The sequence below is a fragment of the Ixodes scapularis genome, unplaced genomic scaffold (genome assembly GCF_016920785.2).
Source record: "Ixodes scapularis isolate PalLabHiFi unplaced genomic scaffold, ASM1692078v2 ptg001212l_1___fragment_1__unscaffolded, whole genome shotgun sequence".
Taxonomy (NCBI): domain Eukaryota; kingdom Metazoa; phylum Arthropoda; class Arachnida; order Ixodida; family Ixodidae; genus Ixodes; species Ixodes scapularis.
Window position 1 is genome coordinate 105,563 of NW_024610117.1, and position 20,461 is coordinate 126,023.

The following is a 20,461-nucleotide window of genomic DNA, read 5'->3' on the forward strand; positions in this document are numbered from 1 at the left end:
AACATATTTCCTTATCGTATCGGTACCGGGACATGTAGAGGTGAGAGAACCTTACGCTTCCGTTCTTCAACACAGTTACCGATAAACATACCTAATTACCTTGATACAAAAAACAGAAAAGTTGTTTAAAAAACTAGGTTATAAAAACACACCAAATACGAAAAAGATGAACGCCGTCAATGCGTAACCCTCATTTCCATCAAAACGCGTTACGCGTGCAAGGAATCGTCTTCTTACCTGAAGGCCGCCAGTTGAACTGCCATCTGCGTGTAGCCGTCTGGACTCATGTTGCACGACTGAATGAACTTTTTTCCATAGTTTGAAAATTGATAGAAGAGCCTTTCAGTACCGCCGGCATATCTGTGGTGTTAATTGTCAATATTATGGATTACAGCATTCTAATCGGTAATCGCAGTTCGTTACACTTTTTTTTCTCTCTTCCTTTTAAAGTAGCATTTTTCGCGAAGTGATGCTGAAGAATCTCTGACAAATTTCAAAGATAAAATCAGGGCGAGGGAACAAAAGAAATATAAAATTTTAATTTCAACATATATTTACAGAAATCAAACTTGACCCTTCTGGACCTAGCCATAGAGGTGGCTTGCACGTCACGTCAGACCGTCCTTTTTTCTGATGACCGCATGCGCATTTGTTAATGCAGCGGAAGCTCGCGCCCTTTCCCTCTTATATCCGGCCAAGTGACGTCAGTGCAAGCTATGTATACCTACGACCTACTTGCAGACTCCTGTATGCTCGCAATAAATATAACAGGTTAAATTAAATCTGTTCAGTGAACTTCGGCGGCTGGAAAATCAAATTTTGGCAAGTAATACTGCCGTCTTATTGTGTATAATTATACCAAGGGTGGCCAGTGTTTTGTGCGTTGTAAAAAAAAAAAACGAAATAAATTAGTGCCTGCAATCAGACAACTCAATCTCTCTCAAAATATGCATTTGGGTAGCGCATTTTACCTTCTGAAATTTCAAGACCTAGTTCTCTTTCTGTAAGAAATCTCATTAGAACACTTCCGTAGTCAAATCTGGACGTGATCTAAGACCATAAATTAGCCATGTATGTAACTTACGGCGGCATATCCTGAAAGGCGCACCTAGCAGTCAACAAAGTGCGTCGAATGTTCGCTTCGCCTACGAAGAAATAGTGCAAAAAAATTCACCAATTTGACTGTCAAGTTTGTTAGTCTTATTCTGTCTTTTAGAAAACCAGAAAAACTCCGTGAAAAAGTTCCAACGGTAAAATCCACAATCCAGCTGCAAATTTGGTGAAGGTTAAAACTTTCTATGCGCAGCCGCCGATGTTTTCAGTTCATTTTACAATGTAAAAAAACACTGTCGCCACTGTTTACATGCGTTGGGTGATCTTCAGCATCTTTGAGATATAAAAATTCGTGATAATGCCCCTAGTGTGTTGAGGTGTGCGAGTGTAATGGCCAACTTCGTTGTTGCAATAACGCAGTTAAAATGCTTAAAAGGAAAACATCTTTTTAAAATAATCTCTGTTTACGCCTGACACTCCTAGTGAGTGTTCCTGCAGGATCTATCGCAGGCCAAAAAGTGAACCGTCCATCAATACCTTGATGTCTAATATCTGATTTTAGGTTGGTCTTACAGATGGTATACTGACCTTGCATGTGACGATTTTGCTTTCTCTATGTCGTGCAGCGTATCGGGTCCAAGAACAAATTTCAGTTTTTGTGGAGCTGCTTCCGCGTCGTCCTTAGACGCTTCAAAGCTCCCGGCCTTCTGGCTGCAATATTCATCATTTATGTTAACGACACACTTTAAGTACACGTTCAGATAAAGACAATGAAATGCCGAGCACTTCAAGCACCAGTGCCAACCAACGTATATATATATATATATATGTATATATATATATATATATATAGAGAGAGAGAGAGAGAGATAGAGATAAAGTAAGGTAAATATAAAAACAATGAACCGGGAAAAGTAAATAAGTGAAAGATGCGTACTGTCGGAGTTACTAATTCGAAGTTTATTACGACGTTTCGAGCGGGGACCGCTCTTCATCATATATATATATATATATATATATATATATATATATATATATATATATATATATATATATATATATATATATATATATATATATATACTGTCACGAATGACAAGTGGCGAGGCGATAATACCTAAATGTTTATTGGGGTGAACTTGTGCCCAAAAATAAAAAGGGGAACAGAATACAGCAGAGCGTCGCAGACGTCGAAGTCGGCGTGACAGCAGAGTCGAACGCTGGGGCGAAACTGACTCTGCTCACCTTGTGGATTCCCTTACGTACCCTCGTGGGCTTCTGGATTCTTCGCCGTAGAACTTTCGGCGCGTAGGACATTCGGAACTCGACCAGACGAGAATGTTCTCAAACCTACTAGAAGGCCAAGTTGAAAGAATAAATAAAATGAGTCTTCTAACTGGAACCGAACCTACACCTTCAGCGCGACAGTCAAGCGCGTTAACCACTCGGCCACGCACGCGCTTGCTCACCAACGCGTGTGGCATTACCCCCCCCCCCCCACACCCCCTTTAAAAGCGCATCGTCTGGGTGCGACGTGCCGGAAAAAAAAGGCAAACCAAAAAATAATGGCAAACTACGTAGACTTGTTCAAGATAATCCTATCGAGCGCATTACAAAACACAACTCATAGTCCTATCGATCGTAGTACGGCTTGAGGCGCACGACGTGAAAGACTGCCGGTCGTAGAGGGCGGCGTGATGAAGTCCGTGTTCCGTCGGGCATCACCTCGTAGTTCAGATCCCCGAATCAGCGGAGCACTTTGTAGGGTCCAAAGAAGCGCTTCAGGAGTTTTTCGCTGAGAACCCGGCGGCGAATCGGTGTCCAGACCCACACCCTGTCTCCGGGCTGGAAGTGGACGTCCCGACAACGAAGGTTGTAGAGGCCCGCATCGACGCGTTGCTGGTCTTGAATCAGGAGTTGGGCGAGCTGACGGCCTTCTTCGGCCCGTTGAGCAACCACCTGGGCGTCGTCGCTCCCATTGTCAGATGACTAATGGGGCAGCATGGCGTCTAGCATGGTCGTTACCATCCAGTCATGTACCAGCTGGAAAGGGTTGAATTCAGTGGTCCCTTGAACCGCCGTATTGTAGGCGAACGTGACGTAGGGCAACACCTCGTCCCACGTCTTGTGCTCTACGTCGACGTACATAGAGATAATGTCGGCGATTGTCTTGTTGAGTCGCTCCGTCAGCCCGTTGGTCTGCAGGTGGTACGCAGTGGTACTACGATGGCTGGTGTGACTGAGCCGGAGGATTTCTTGGGTCATCTGTGCCATGAACGATGATGCGCGATCTGTAATCAGAACTTCGGGAGCGCCGTGCCAGAGGACGATGGACTCGATCAAAAACTTGCCGACTTACACAGCACTCCCCGAAAAAAGGGCTTTCGTTTCTGCGTGCCGAGTGATATAATCTGTGGCGACAATTATCCAGCAGCGGTTTCCCAACTTTGACGGCAGAAAAGGGCCAAGCAAATCCATTCCAATCTGCTGGAACGGTGCGCTCTTGGAAGCAATCGGCTGCAGGGGACCTGCCGTCTTAGTCGGCGGTTTCTTACGTGGCTGGCACTCGTGGCACGATCGGGTGTAGAGGTGGACGGCTTTGGGGAGCTTTGGCCAGTAATACTTTTCTCGAATGCGGGCCAGTGTTCGGTTGTAATCGCGGTGTACAAACGTCGGGTCGTCGTTACATGCTTGAAAGATCTTCTCCCGAAGGTCGATCGCGGTTACCAGCAAACACGGTGTGTTGTTATCCCCGAAGTTCTCTTTGTAGAGTACACCTTGTCGAATGGCGAAGGTCGGCAGTACTCGTGAGAAGACACGTGGCATGGTACTTCCGCCCCCTTCCAGGTGCTCGATTAATGCGCGCAGCTCAGGATCGTCCCGTTGACGTCGGGGCATGTCGTCGGTGTTCACTGCTCCTACGAAGCACTCGTCGTCATTGTCGTCGCTGCAGCCGGAAGGGGTTTCGGCGGGGGCTCTGGACAGGCAGTTAGCGTCGCTGTGCTTGCAGCCTGACTTGTAGACCAAAGTCATGTTGAACTCTTGTAGTCGGAGACTGCATCGAGCGAGGCGTTCTGACGAGTTCTTGTGGTTCGCAAGCCAGGAAAGGGAGTGGTGGTCCGCAACTACGCGGAACAGGCTCCCGTGGTACGTTCGAAACTTTGCGGTTGCCTAAACGACCGCAAGGCATTCTTTCTCAGTCGTGGAGTAATTTTTCTCCTCCTTGGACAGAGTCCTATTTGTGTAGACGATGACTCGCTCGATGCTTTCTTGTTCTTGGACCAGTACTGCACCCAGTCCCGCGTTACTTCCATCCGTGTGAATCTCGGTTTCCGTATCTTGATCGAAATGTCCAAGCACAGGAGTAGTCTGGAGTTGTCGTGTCAGCTCGTCGAATGCCTGCTGCAACTCCTTGGCCCATTCGAACTTCTCGGCGTCCTTCGTGAGTTGTGTGAGAGGTGCGGAAATTTTAGCGAAATCCCTAACGAAGCGTCGATAGTAGGCGCAAAGTCCAAGGTATCTTCGCACGGTCTTCTTGTCTGTCGGCGCTGGAAATGCCGCGACGGAGCGAGCCTTCTTGGGGTCTGGGCGGACGCCTTTGGCGTCCGCCAAGAACCACGTGGCCTAAGAACTTCAGTTCGTCCTAGGGGAACCGGCACTTTGACGGCTTGAGTGTGAGTTTGGCGGTCTGAATGGCTTGGAGAACAGCTAGGAGTCGTCGCAAGTGTTAGTCGAAGTCACTTGAAAACACTACGACGTCGTCAAGGCAGACGAGAGAGCCCTGCCACTTCAACCCTGGCAGCACCGTGTCCATGACACGCTGGAAAGTTACCGGCGCCCTGCATAGGCCGAAAGTCATCACCTTGAACTCGTACAGGCCAGGCGTGACGAAAGCTGTCTTCTCTCGGTCCCGTTCATCGACTTCGATCTACCAGTAGCCGCTCTTCAGGTTCATCGTTGAAAAGATTCGAGAGTGGCGCAGCCCGTCTAGCGCGTCATCGATTCGGGGGAGTGAATAGACGTCTTTCTTCGTTACCGCGTTCAGCTGCCGGTAGTCCATGCAGAATCTAAATAGTTCCGTCCTTCTTCTTACCCAGCACGACTTGAGAGGCCCATGGACGGCTTGAAGGCTGGATTATGTCGTCGTTCAGCATTTCTTCCACTTGCTGTTGGATGACCTCCCGTTCTTTTATGGAGACTCGGTACGAAGATCGGTGCACAGGGACTGCATCGTACTCGGTGACAATGCGGCGCTTCGCAATGATCGATTGGCGCACCTTTGACGAGGTCGCGAAGCAGTCGCTGTATTCGGCGAGGAGGTCACTCAGCTGCCGTAGTTTCGGGCCTGGAACCTTGGGGTCAATGTCAAGCTGCGCATGCGGCGTAATGTCTTGCTGAGGTGGAGATGATTCTTCAGCAATCGCGGCGATTTCGGCGGAGTTCCGAAGTTCCTCGACGTGGCCACAGCGGCACCTTTTGTGAGGTATTCCGTCTCTTGTCGGACGTTTGTCACGCGGACCATAGTGCAACCATCGTGAAGAACAGTCACTCCTCTTGCGACGCTTATTCTTCTTCCTAGGAGCAATTGAAGGTTGCCTTCCAGAACAACTTCGCCGCAGGTAGCTGCATCAGCCACGACGGGTACGACAACACTTGATAGCGGCGGAATGTTCACGTGGTCACCAGCGAGTCGGACGATGGCTGACGCTGTTTGGGGTTTCTCTGAAGGTGGAACAGGCGTCCGCATTTTCAATCTGTTTTTACCAAGGCCGATCAAGGCGGCGTATTCGCACAAAAAAGTCCATGCCGAGATTGACATCCCTGGCACAGTCTTGTAGAATGACGAACTTCACAGGGCGCGTCTCGCCGTGGATCCTGCCGCGAGCGGTGCATCTCCCCACTGGTGTGATGAGATGCCCTCCGGGGGTTCGTATTTGAGGTCCATCCCACGACGCTGTCACTTTTCGCAGGCGGCGAGAGAGCCTCCCACTCAAGGCTGAGTAGTCTGCCCCGGTGTTCACGAGTGCCGATGCGTCGAGGACACCAATAATAACGTTTAGGCTGTTAGAAACCGTTGCAGGGGCGTCGGTGCGATGCGGGGCGTCGGGAGAGTGAGAGCGCTCTGGCGTTCTCGGAGGCTGTTTGCTTCCGTCTTTTTCAGCAACGTCGCATCCAGGCGTTGCCGCACTTAGTTTTCCCGGCGACGCTGGGGAGATAGGCTCTCTCGGCGGGGTCATTGCACTGGGGACGCTGCACCTCGTGGCGATGGGGAGCGGGCTTCACGGCGGAGAGACGACACTGGAAAGGCGAGCGTCGGAATTACTCCTGGATGTCGCGAGGGCGTTCGTCGTACCTTGGGCGCGAGTCGCTCGGGTGGCACCCACGCAGCACCAGTTGTCTGTAGGGGCATCGACGGTAAATGTGGCCGGATTCACCGCAGTGAGAGCACAACGGGCGTCGATCGGCCGTCCTCCACAAGTCGGTCTTTCGTGGCGCTGCTTGTTCTGGTTGGTCGTGCGCCCGATCTTCCAGGCGTTGGGAAAGCGGCGGCGCTGGAGGTTCACGTCGGGGTGGTGCCGTGACCTGGAGGTGAGCTTGCGGCGGTCGTCGGGCCATGGTGGCGTAGGTCAGTGTCGGTTCTTCGGGTGCTGCCACGGTGACAGGGGCATCTGGTAGAGACGAACGTTGAACCTCGTTTCGGACGACCTCGGCAGTAGAGATTGAGGCCGGGTGTTAAGCAGTCGGCAGAAGCTTCTTAAGATCCGTTCAGACGATGACGCGGATGATGTCGCGAAGGCCGGGGACGCTAGGGCTGATGTCGTAGCCCGATGCAGAAGCAGCAGCGACGCTCGAGTGCCGATGGTAGTGGCTGGCTCTTGCGAGGAGGGCACGTTCCATGTTCGTGGCCTCCGTGACGACGTCTTCGACAGTGGAGGGTGGGTTCCGAAGAAGACCACCGAAGATGTCATCCTTGACACCTCGCATTAAGATCCGCAGCTTCTTTCTGTCGGTGGCTTCAGGGTCAGGGCGAGCGACCAGGCCCAAAACATCCCCGACAAAACTGGTAATAGTCTCGTTTGATCCCTGTGTCCTCATTCGAAAAAGGTCCTTAACCTTCTCCCGTCGATATTAGTAGGCGAATTTTCGCCTCAGCGCATCCTTGAAGGTGATCAACGAGATCAAGGAAGACTCGCGATTCTCGAACCAGTGCCTGGCCGTCCCTTCGAGCGCAAAGTAAAGACTCTGCTGGCGCTGTTCTTCCGTCCATCGGTGTTGCTGGGCCACTCACTCGTACTGCTGTAGACAGTCCTCAATGTCTTTATAAGGCTCACCGTGGAAGGGCGCGGGCGTACGGGCAGCGCGGGTGGACAACTGCGGGTGGAGTGGTCATCATCGCGGGTTTTTTTCTTGATGTCTACGGCAGGGGTCCGAGTTCCGAGGGCAGGCCTTGGTTACGGCGACTTGACCGGGCCTTGGTCTGGTCTTCTGCGAAGGGTACCCTCCCGGGGCTGAGCACGTCACTTGGCCGGCGTGTTTTCGAAGGGTTACGGTCTACAGGCATAGAATGCAAATACCCCGCACCCCACCAAAATGTCGCGGATGACAAGTGATGAGGCGATAATAACTAAATTTCTAATGGGGCGAACTTGTGCCCAAAAATTAAAAAAAAATTAAACAGAATACAGCCGAGCGTCGCTGGTGTTGAAGTCGGCGTGACAGCAGAGTCGAACGCTGAGGCGAAACTGACTCCGCTCGCCTTGCGGAATCCCTTATGCACCCTCGTGGGTTCCTGGATCGCTCGGCGTAGAACTTTCGGTGTGTAGAACATTCGGAACTCGACCAGACGAGAATGTTCTCGAACTTATTAGAAGGCCAAGTTGAAAGAATAAATAAAATGGCACTCCGCTAAATGAAATCGAACCTACACCTTCCGCGCGACAGCCAAGCGCAGTAATCACTCAGCCACGCACGCGCTTGCTCGCCAACGCGCGTGACAATATATATATATATATATAGACGATTGCAAGCTGGGCGACTGGCCGCCGCCATGTCTCTGCTCGAGCAGGCACGCCCGTGCGATTACGAGCTTGCGAAAGCTACGTTCACCCGCGCGTTGCACGTGCTTGCACGCATGGAGCACCACTTGTGGCGCCATGCTTGCAATTGTCTATATATGACCTAAATCGGGCCTTATATCAGCAACGGTTGTCGTCTCCCAATTAAAGCGAATTAGAAACTAAAGAGTACACAGAGAGCTGGTCAGAAATTGAGTCCGCCGAAACCAGTGGCCGGGATGGTCTAATCGGTTAAGGCGTCGCCCCGGACAGGCGAATGTTGCGGGCTCCATCAACGCTCCTCGCCCAATTTTTCGCCAACACTCTTTCCCTTTCCCTAACTTCAATGCAATAAATTCAATAATCACCTTCTCCTCTCTTCATCCACAGTATATATATATATATACATATATATATATATATATATATATATATATATATATATATATATATATATATATATATATATATATATATATATATATATATATATATATATATATATATACAGGGTGTTTTTTTTATTCTTACACATTTGTTTAAAAAAAACAGTGAAAGCTACACTAATGCGGTTTGTGCAGGTTGGTTATACGGCCAGGCGGGCAGTAGGTGGGTGGCTAGTCTTTGCGATAAGTCGGCTAATTAATTAAAATTTGTTAATTAACTTTTTAATTACTCAATATAAACATATGGTTTCAATTAGAAACTTGCTGAGCACCATCGAAAACCCCTAAATCAACTATTTTTAGCAGGATATAACGCCGGGGCAGCGTTTTACGGCGTTCTGTAAAAACGCTTCATTTGGACGCGTTTCTAAATTTCGGTTTCTCATCGGAGCGCATCTACGCGCCCGCGATCCTGCTCCCCGGTGGTCGCGGCGCGAAGCCACCTCCTCGCCTCCCACGTAGAACGGAGGGAAGTAGGGCGCACGTGTGTTGCGCGTCTCAGCCACTGGGGAGCAGGACCGCGGGCGCAAAGATGCGCTTCGATAAGAAACCGAAATCTAAAAACGCGTCCAAATCGAGCGTTTTTACAGAACGCCGTAAAATGCTGCCCCGGCGTTATATCCTTCCAAGAATAGTTGATTTAGTGGTTTTCGATGATGCTCTACAAATTTCTAATTGGAACCATACGTCTATTTTCAATAATTAAAACGTTAATTAACGAATTTAATTAATTAGCCAACTTATCGCAAAGATTAGCCACTCACATAATGTCCGCCTGGCCGTATAACCCACCTGCACAAACCGCATTAGTGTAGCTTTCTCGGCATTTTTAAAGAATTGTGTGAGTATAAAAAAAACACCCTGTATATATATATAAAATAAATAATTTATTAGTTAGTTCATTAATTATTTAGTTAATTGTTCACAAAATATGTAGATGTTTTCATCTCAAATTATGAAGGCAAAAAGGGTCGAATTTTTAATTTCTCTACAAAAGATATATGTTATAGGGTTGCCTCTGAAAACGCAGTAGCCACAAGGCCCAAGTTCGTCGGATTTTTGGTTCTCGACTGGCGAATTTTAAAAGGCCGCGGCGGGATGCAGTGTTTTTCACATCCGTCATGGGTCGGATGTTTCGCTCGATCTCCCGCCGTGAATTTTCAGTCCACATTATATTAACGTCTTGGAGCGCTCTGTGAGGACAGGTAAAAAGCTCTAATACTATAAAATAATTTTAGGCGTTTTGCTTTTTTTTTTCTTTAAAAATGTCAAAACTCCCCACGGTTAATTGTTCCCAAAATTTGACAATTAAATACTGGCAATCTACTAGGAGGGTATCTATACTTTTTATGTCTATGGAGAGCCCGAAACACGTTCTTTGTATTGCCGTGAGTGCAGCTGGCCAAGAAGGCAGCGCGCTCGTGGTCTGGGATTCCACTTCCGGACGCGATAGCGAGCGGACGTGATATGAATCGCTCTCCGTCATCGGGGGCGGCCGAGCCCGGCCGGGGTGATAATGGTGTTACGCTTTTGCCAAAGGACTATAGGCTTCAACTGCCTCCGCTGCCGACCGGGGAGACGGCGAAACTCAGTGTTGTACTTCACGCTGACCTTGAAGGACGCCCCTACCGGATTGAGGATTTTAGGCAGCCGTTACACCAGGTAGGCATTCTGTCGGACGTGGCAGGCCTGGGAGCCTACCAGAGGAGTCACGTCTGGCTGCTCAAGTTGCGCACGCCGGAGGCAAAGGCGAAACTGCTGGAGGCCGGAAGTCTGCAGGTAAAGAACAAGCTGTGCCACGTCGTCGACCCCAGCCGAAGGGAGCTGCGTATAAAGCTCCACTGGGTGACCTTTGACGTCCCGGTGGACTCGGTGCGACGGGCCTTCGAGCCGTACGGGTCTGTCAAGGATATCACTCGAGAGACCTGGAAGGTTGAAGGCTTTGTGGACGTCGAGTCTACAACGCTGGCCGTGCGGATGACGTTGAACGAAGGCATACCGTTGGACAGCCTCCCACACCAGCTTCGGATTGGCGGAGGCACGGTCCTGGCCGTTGTCCCCGGACGCGCACCGATATGCCTGCGCTGCCGGCGCACTGGCCATATACGTCGAGACTGCAGAGCACCTCGGTGCTCGCAGTGCCGGGCCTTCGGGCATGAAACCAGGGACTGCGTCAAGACGTACGCCCGTGTCACCGGCAGCAACACCGACACGGTAGCATCCGAGCTGGTGATGGACGAGGACGAGGCTGAGATGGCAGCCGCACCGTCGACTTCACTGGCTCAGCAACCACGCAACGAGGCGGCAGCGGCCAGCTCAATACCAGGACCTGTGGCACCGGAGCTTCCGCACGGGGCACCGAGAGAAGAGGTGGACACCGAGGCGAGCCAAGACGTTGTGCCCGATCAAGCCACGGAGACTTCTAGCACCCCGGCGGGACCCGCGCAACGAGAAGACACCGTAGTTTCTAAGGACGACGATAAGAACAACGATATGGACGTAGTGACGGGGAGCGCGAAACGGGCGCTGGAGGACCCACCTTCAGGCCGGGGGGAGACTCAGCTGAGGCGCCTAGAACGCGAGTGGTGTGGCAAGGTAGGACGTTTCAAGACCCAGTCTGTGCCTTTAACGCGTAACAAGGAACAGAAGCAGTAAGTCTTTTCGGCACGCCACTGACTGACCTTGTAAGTTCTATGTTCTCCAACGGGCTTCCACCTAAAGCTTATGCTTGAAAGACCCCTATGTGTGGGCACTATAAATGTGCGGGGCCTATGTTCCAGACGCAGGCAATGTCAGCTGAGCCGCCTGTTTGCCGATAAAAACCTCGACATTGTCGCAGTACAAGAATCAAAGATAGAAAGTGCAGACCGGACGGAAAGCATGGTGCGGATTTTCGGGTCTCAGTACAATGTGTGCGTTAGCCACGCAGTTGGGATGTCCGGAGGATGTTTGGTGTTCCTTAAAAAGTGTATTGGAAAGGTTGAACAAGTTATCAGTTGTGAGTCGGGTAGGATGGTACTTTGTGATTTTTCTTATTGTAGTTTCACCTTTCGCGCTGTGTGTATTTATGCTCCTAACCGGGCTGAAGAAAGACGGTTTTTTTTTAAAAGTATTACGAAGTATATTCAAACAGATCGCCTAGTCATTTTGTTGGGGGATTTTAACTGCGTTTGCGCCCCAGAGGACAGATCGAATGGAGCACGATATAGAGACGTCAGTTCTGAATACTTGTGCGATATGATACAGCGGTGTGAACTGGAAGACGCCGCTCACTTTTCATCAAGTGCAAGGAGCCTACAGTTTACACACTTCCTAGGAGCAAGCCACGCGCGTTTAGACAGGGCCTACGTTTCCCCCGAACTTATCACGATAAGCAAAAATTACGCAGTGGATCACGTGTCTTTTAGCGATCACTGCCTCGTTTCTTTTATGTTGTCCTCTTCCCCGGACGCTAACAAGAAATTCAGTTGGGAATTGTGGAAATTTAATACTAAGTTATTAGAGGACGATATCTTCGTAGGTAATGTTCGGGAAAATCTCTGCTTTTTGACTCCCGCAGAGGATGGTATCGGCGCAAAATGGGAATGTTTTAAACAAGAGATAAAAATGAGTGCCATCGAAAGATCTAGTTTTTTAAAACACGAGGAAACGGAATACATAAGACAGCTAAGCTGCCTGCTACAAGAGTTAACGCGCCAAGAATGTCGTTCACCAGGTCTTTTTTCAGAAGACATAATCAAGTTGAAAAAACAACTCGAGGCTCTTGATACCGAACGCTATAAGGGAGCCATGGTGCGATCGCGTTTGAAACGGTTATCGCTTGGCGAGATACCAACGAAACGAGCTTTGGGAATGGAAAAGAAGTACGCGCGAGGAAATGAAATAACCGAAATCTTGTATCAAGGAGTTCTGTCTAGTGATAGAACAACCGTGGAACGCGCGTTTGTCGAATATTATCAGGAGCTTTTCAGTTATCGCACGCCGAAGTTGACGGAGTTTGAAAGGCTTTATCTGCCGTTAATGACGAGGCTAGACGAAGACCTTAAAGAAAGACTAGAACAGCCAATAGTTTTGGGCGAAGTTGAAAAAGCGATAGACCATTTGCAGCCCGGAAAATCGCCTGGACCGGATGGTCTGGGAGCGGAATTTTATAAATCCTTCAAAGACCAAATTGCACCTTTATTGCTTTGTGTGTTTAGTGAAGCGTACCGTCTTAAAGCTTTGCCTCCGTCCTTTCTGTGTACCCATACGATTTTAATTCCCAAGTGTGAAGATCACGTGAAACTCCGCCAAGTAGGGTCCTTTCGTCCTATAACACTGACCAACGTTGATTACAAAATTTTAATGAAGGTGTTGTCGGAACGACTACAAAGCGTTATAAGTATTATAGTCGGTCCGTATCAAACATGTGGTATCAAGGGGAGAAGTATAGTCACGAATGTACATGTTGCGCGTTCCATCTTAGAATGTTGTGATGCGATGGACCGAAGGGTCGCAGTGGTACAGATAGACCTCGAGAAAGCTTTTGATCGGGTGTCCCACGATATTATTTTTTCTATTTTGAAGCATGTGAATTTAGGATCAGTTTTGTGTGATGGCGTGCGCATGGCATACCGTAACTGCGCCACCAGTTTAGTTATCAACAAGAGTGTTAGCGAACGGATTCGCCTTTTTTCATCAGTGCGGCAAGGTTGCCCACTTTCGCCGTTGCTTTTTTGTATCTTCTTGGAGCCTTTTTGGTTAAGTGTTATACGCGATAGTTATGTGAAAGGGTTTTGTTTGCAAGCTAGCGAAGTTCGTCTGCTGTCATACGCGGATGGCGTAGCTATTTTTTGTACCCACAAGGAAAGTGTGAAAAGAGCCATTGATCTAACTAGGGTGTTTTGTGAACACACGTGTAGTTCAGTGAACTGGCACAAGTGTACCGGTTTTTGGCACGGCGACTGGCCGTCAACGCCAATGGTGTTTGAACGCATTGTCTGGTCTGCCACGCCCGTGCGTTGTCTTGGCGTGCCTTTGGAACACTACCGAAACAATGACGAGTACTGGCGCGAAGAAACAGAAGCCATGCGCTCAAAGGCGACCAAGTGGGGGGGAAACTGTTTGTCTATGTTTGCTCGGGCCACAGTATGCAATGTTTTTTTTATGGCTAAGCTGTGGTACGTGCTACAGGTGCTGCACTGTTCACGGAATAACATTCAACGTATGCACCGAGTGTTTGCGGTTTTTATATGAAATTCGGTTTGGGAGCGAACTAGTCGAACGAACATTTTCCGCCGAGTCAAAACGGGGGGCCTTGGTCTTTCTCATTTATTCATCAGGCAGCTCGTGAACAGGTTTATTTTCCTTAGGGACCAAAGGGACCCATTTTTACGCACCGTGATTCAAGTGAGGTTACGAGACGTGATGTCTGAGTTTATTGTGGCGTCAAGTGGCTACAGCGGCCTGATTCGAGGGTATTTAAAGGAAGTCATCGACGCATATAGGTTTTTAAGAGCGCGGTTTTCGCTAGAATATTTGTCAGGAGTGCCCCGTAAACGGTTGTCGAGAGATCTGACCGACTCGCTGTTTCTCGTCCCCTTGTACCGATCCTTGTACAGTGCCGCACCAGGACAAGACGTTTTAAAAAGAGTCAAGAGAATGATTGTCCCCGCATGTGCAAAAACGTTTTTCTTTAAACTGCACAGTGAAACGCTCCCTGTCAAAACCTGGTTAGTGTCCAAGGGCATACCAGTAGCATGGTCTGAAAACTGTTTGCTGTGTAAAAAACCCGAGACCTTAGAACATGTATTCCTAGATTGCTGGGATGCGGTCTTTTTTGGGACATCCTTCAAAGAACTTTAAAAAAAAGATCTCCCGTTAACGCCGTATGGCATACGATACTTGTTTGTGGAAGGTGGAGACACTGTTCCCTATGACATGTTTATGCTCATTGCACTGTATAGTCTGTGGCAATGTCGTATGGCGGTACGGCACGCGGATGTTAATGTGCGTCCTGTTCATAGGTATTTCGTTGAAAGCATGTGTTACCTGAAAGAAATTTATAAGGTGGAGCAGCCACTTCCTGACTGGTTGCCACTGGTTGAAAAGCTTGCGACCCTCAAAGATCTCTGACGATTTGTACTCTGTGTTACTTTCCTCATCAGCCAAATTGGCTCATGTTTAAACTTTTTATTGAAGAAGTAAACCTGTAAAAAAAAACAGGCAATAAAGAAAAAAAAAGCGCTCGTGGTCTAACGGTTATCGCGCTTGCTTTCCCGCAGAAGGCCAGGATTCGATTCCTGGCCGCGGCTACACATTTTTGTTGACACTGTAATGTGATGTTCTGGTGAATTAGAGAACCGTCTGGCTGATTCGAGGTTAGAATGTTCTACGCGCCGTACATTCTACGCCGGACGATCCAGAAACCCACGAGGGTACATAAGGGATTCCGCAAGGCGAGCGGAGTCAGTTTCGCCCCAGCGTTCGACTCTGCTCCTACGCCGACTTCGACGCCCGCGACGCTCTGTTATTATCTTTTGTACCCTTTTATTTTTGGCACAAGTTCGCCACATTAACCGTTTATTTATTGCTGTTTATTTCTTGTTTATTGGTCACCACCCGTGACAATATATAGTATAAAATCACTCAGTTGTATAAAATTCCCTTTGCGGTACGTTTACGTTAATGTTATGCGAAAGCCAAAAAAAAAAAAATTAAATCGATTTTAAAAAAAGAAACGAAATATAATCTTATTTTTTATTCTTTCTTAAAATGTAGATGTGATAGTTGTCTACTCGAAAAGCAAGTCGAGAAAGTGTGCATTTTGTTTGTATGTTCTATATTTAAGTCTCAATCTCGGAAAAAGACGTCTTTCTTTTTGCGAGACCTGGGACCCGTGCGTTTCTATGAATTGTGAAATCGTTTCCTTGAATTTTTGTCTATGTTTTGTAATCAATTATAAACGCATTCGGAGGTATTGAAGAGTTATTTATGTTTTGATAAGAGCGGGGAACCACGAGAAACATATCTAATCAAATCAGCAGGGTGAGTAGACCTTCAATATCGAAGAGGCACAGACGTTGTATTGTTTCGATTTATAAAACTTTCCCTGTAAACTAGCATCACTGGCTATTAGCTGCCATATTACTGAGACATAGAAAGTCACCACATTATCGATATATTTTATACAATGCTTTCCAAAACCAAACGCTGGGGTTTGTTCATTGCGCATCACACCGATCACCAGGTAATGGCATTTCACTTCCGTAATACATAAAAGTGAAGACACAGAAACGGTCCCAAACACACGGAGAGATGCTCACGAAGAGGGGTAGGGAATAACAATAAATAAATAAGGATAGTATTACAGAACTCCTATCTTAACGAAAATTGCGTTAAAAAAATAAACAATAAAGGTTCGAGCGGTGGCAAGGCGATATGTCCACACCTGGTGGAGTCAGACAAAGAGGTCGACGACACGTAAAGGTAAAAGAAAAAATCTAAAATTTAATAAAAACGGGAAAAGTCAGCCGCACACGGCAAGAACAAAAACCAACTCCTCCGGGCATTCCCTAAACGGGACACAACCAAACGCGTGCGAACACCCTCTCTATAGCACCGTCAGGCCTCTACGCCATGACGAAATATACCCAACAACTAAACATTGCTAAAAAGCAGTTAGTAAGGAAGTAATAAAGAAATACAAAAAAACGCTCAGCAAAACCGCACTCGAGAAACAAAGTTCAGCGGGGCGAAGAAATACGCACGAAATAAAACGAATGTCTTAACTGACCGACACCGAGTCCTGTCCCACGACACTGAAGCCTGGCAGGATGGCGGCTTCCAGATGATGGACGAATCTATTCTTCACTCTGTTCCGCACAGCCACGACGGCTCCTCGGAACAGTGATTGTGTGGACCAAAGTGAAGAATAGATTCGAGCAGCGATGAGCGAGAAGGTAACCGAGACGTAACATGCTTCGAGATCCATATCGGAAGAGGAGCTTTCGAGCTAGTTAGTGCAGTTAGTCAAACTTTCTCTTTCCCCTTCCCCTTTTGAGAAGAACACGTCAGCGGGCGCTAGCTTTTCATCTCGGGAGAAGACCACTCTTCGCAAACGCAAAGGAGGCTGACTTCGACCCGACTAGTCTCCGTGCAGAATAAACACAAGAATATTTACCAGCACGCTCGTTTTTAATGTTAGTCTCCGGGCTTTGCTGTTTCTAAAAGAGGAAACTTTTTGGTGCTATCGGATCTCCGCGGAGAGAGATAGAGCATGGCCGTTTCAAGGATCGGGCGCTCGAAGCTTGGGCAAATGCGAGGTATCGTTTCACGCGTGCACGGATGGCTGGCTTCAAAACTTCCCCACATCCCTCACGAAACCGCTCCATCTTCGTGTGTGCATCTCCGGGATTTTTGTCATACGTCGCCGGTTTTGGCGCGCACACGGCGTTCTTCTGGCCATCAAAACTGGTGTTGACCGTCGATATCGCAAGGCCGTGGTGTCCTCATCCTCCCAGGCAACAGTTCCTTTGCTTTCGACTGACTGAGAGGTGCACTGGGAGGTGCACGTCCCGAGTGACTTGGGAAACCTAGCAAGGTTGGCAGAGATTGCCGGTCATTTCCTGCTTGCGACCCGCCAACATTTGTCGGCAAACAGACGTCGGGTATGTGTGCGAGGGTCAGTACACGAGACCTCTCTTGCCGAGGCGACGCAAGCGGGCACGACCGGTCGACCGCTCTCTTCGGATTCGCATATTTCAACAAACCTAAAATGTTACTCTGGGCCAAAACTCCTCATGTTTTCAAATGACAGCATTTCGTGTGTTGAAATAAAAATTGGTAGCGTAACTTGTGGTGTTGCAAGCGAGAGATGCTCGGACTTTTTACGTCGCGGTGGAGGAACGCTATTCTGAAACTTCCTATTGTAGCATGCGCTAATGCAAGTGCTAAATTTAGCGCCAGCTTGCGCTAAAATTGCGTACGTTGTATTAAAACTGCCTAATACGAGGGGTGATCAGAAAGTTTCGCAACTCGAATATAACCAAAAGTATGACAGTGATGTCTCTATAATCGTTGGTTAGCTAATCTCTCTAGCCAAACATGCTCGTAGTATCAAGACTTCCGGTTCCGCTTCGGGTCTGCACCAGTCACTTAAACATGGCTTCCTTCCCCGATTTCAAGCTTGAGTACGGGAGTTTGATAAAGCTTTTGGGCAAAGAAGGAAGTTCCACCAAGAAAAGTCATATTAGAATATTGAATGTGTATGGCGATAAATACCCTCCATATGCTAAGTAACTTGGTGGTTAAACGAGTTTAAATGCGGTCTAGTGGGCATGGAAGACGACCCAAGGTCAGGGCGGTCTAGCACTTCAACCGATTTGGATCATTTAGCCCGAGCTGAGAGCCTCATCAAGAAGAATCACCGAATAAAGGGGTCCGAGATTGCTACAGAATTAAACATTTAGTATGGCAGCGCTTTCACAATCATCCATGACGTTTTTTCTATGTCGAAGGTCTCAGCACGATGGGTGCCACGAAACCTCTCTAGACAGGATCGACAACATCGCTTCCATTCGTCAAAGGAGCTTTTGAACATCTATGAAAGCCACCCAGAATATTTTATCGCCCGTCTTGTGACTGGGGATGAGACTTGGCTTTACCAGTGGGACCCCGAAACAAAACAGCAGTCTATGCATTGGAGGCATTCAATGACCCCCCTCCCACCCCGCTCTCCCCCCCCCCCCCCCCGCCCCTTCGAAAAAATTCTAAGACGCAACGCTCACGGAAGAAAGTGATGGCGACCGCAGGGCAAAATAGTGGAAGCCGTTTACAACTCTCTGTAACGCCAAATGAGAGCGCAGCTCTTGAGGAGGAGAAGGGATGGGTACTGGGGGGGGGGTCTCGTGGCGATGACAATGCCGATGATATCACTGACGATGACGATGCGGATACCGATGACGTCATTAGTGACGTCACTGATGACGTCACCAGTGATGATGACGATGACGATGCGGATGCCGGTTACGGCATCAGTGACGTCACTGAAGACGTCATCAGTGATGATGACGATGACGATGCGGATGCAGGTAACGTCGTCAGCGACGTCACATGACGTCACTGATGACGTCTTCAGTGATGATGACGATGACGATGTGGATGTCGGTGACGTCATCAGTGATGATGACGACGACGATGCGGATGCCGGTGACGTCCAGCGACGATGACGTCATCGGGGTCACTTGACCTTGGGGGTCACGTGACCCCCGAGGTCACGTGACCTCGGGGAGGGGGTCACGTGACCTCAAGGGAGTCACGTGACCCCCCCCCCCCCCGAGGTGACGTGACCCCGGGGGGGGGGGCTCGCGCGGTGCATTATGGGACATTTCCCATAATGCATCGCGCGGTTACGCTGACGCCGACGGCGACGCCGCTCAAGCCGGAAAAGGGCGCCTAAGAGCTGCGCTCTAAAACAGTCGAATAGTATTCCAACGTTCTCCGAAAACTGCATGAGGCCATAGCGGGAAAACGACGAGGATTAGTGACAAGAGGCGTCCCCCTCCTGCATGAGAACGCCCCCGTTCACCAGTCTCGCGTTGCCCAGGGTGTCATACGAGATTGTACTTTCGAAGAGCTTGACCACTCACCCTACAGTCCTGATCTGGCCCCTAGTAACTTCTTTTCATTTCAGAATTAAAAAAAAATCTAAAAGAAAGGAGGTTCGATGAGTTGATTGCAGCGCGCTGCCACAGAGCAGTGGCTTGACGAAAACAATGGAAGCGTTTTTTTGTGTGTTTGAGGGTATCAAAAGCCTTGAAGGCAAATGAGAGAAGTGCGTTAGTGTGAGAGAAGATTATGTGAAAAAAAAAATATTTTTTTTGACAAAGCCCTAGTAGCTTTTGTTAAATGCGAGTTGCAAATTTCTGGTCGCCCGTACTATTCGATTAAATCAATATTTTCACACCCCAATACGACTGCGTGCTTCAGATACGTTTGTTCTGTACAATCCAAAAAATCAAGCCACCCTGTTGGTCCTGCCAACAGTGTAGGATGCTTGTATAATGCCACGCTCGTCGGCGAGCGACCGCGTGCGTCGCCGAGTGGTTACCGTGCTTGACAGTCGCGCGGAAAGTCTGGGTTCGATTCCAGTCAGCGGAATGCCCTTTTATTTGTTCTTTCGACATTGCGTTCTAGTGTGTTCGAGAACATTCTCGAGTGATCGAGTTCCAAATGTTCCAGTCGCCGAACAATCTAGGCCGATTGTTCCAGAACCCAACGCGCGTACATAAGGGACTCCGCGTGCTGATCTGCAGTCAGTCTCGCCCCAGCGTTCGACTCTGCTGTTACGCCGACTTCGACGCCCGCGCCGCTCTGTTATTATCTTTTGTACCCTTTTATTTTTTGCACAAGTTCGCCACATTAAACGTTTATTTCTTCCTGTTTATTTATTGGTTTTTTGATCACCACCCGTGACATTTTGGTGGAGGTGCGGGGTACCGCATGCGGTGCAGCGTTCCCCTCCAAGGGCCCGCAGTGCAAGTCCGATTCCCGGCTCGGTGAGAAGACCACTCGTCGCGGAAACTGAAACTCGGACCAGCCGCCGCGCCAAGGTAGAGGATCCTGAGAACGGTTTGCCGCTGGACAAGCTCAAGCCGAAGAAGACGACGATGGCCAACCAGTCCCAGAACTCCGCCGCTCCTGCCGTCGTCTACCTACCCGTCGCTCCTCGGACACCGGCTCCCTTCCACGGCGAAAACCACGAAGACATCGACGACTGGGTCCAACAGTACGAACGAGAGGCCCGTCATAACGGGTGGACACCTGAACAGTGTCTACAGAATGCGTACTTCGCCTTGGAAGCAACCGCCGTGATCTGGTTCGAGAACCACGAAGCTTCGATCACTTCCTGCGAGCAACTCAAGGCTG

At 48.9% G+C, this 20,461-nt stretch overlaps 1 protein-coding gene across 1 annotated transcript in view; it reads right to left on the minus strand.

Annotated features, from left to right (window-relative positions):
- LOC115309644 (carnitine O-acetyltransferase-like) overlaps positions 1-20,461 on the minus strand; it is a 62,338-nt gene that overhangs the window by 29,860 nt on the left and 12,017 nt on the right. Inside the window, exons 4-5 of the mRNA XM_042288159.1 lie at positions 1,642-1,764; positions 238-360 (exon numbers count right to left, since the gene is read on the minus strand). Of these exons, the coding sequence (XP_042144093.1) occupies positions 238-360; positions 1,642-1,764 (246 nt within the window). The remainder of the gene's footprint in view (positions 1-237; positions 361-1,641; positions 1,765-20,461) is intronic.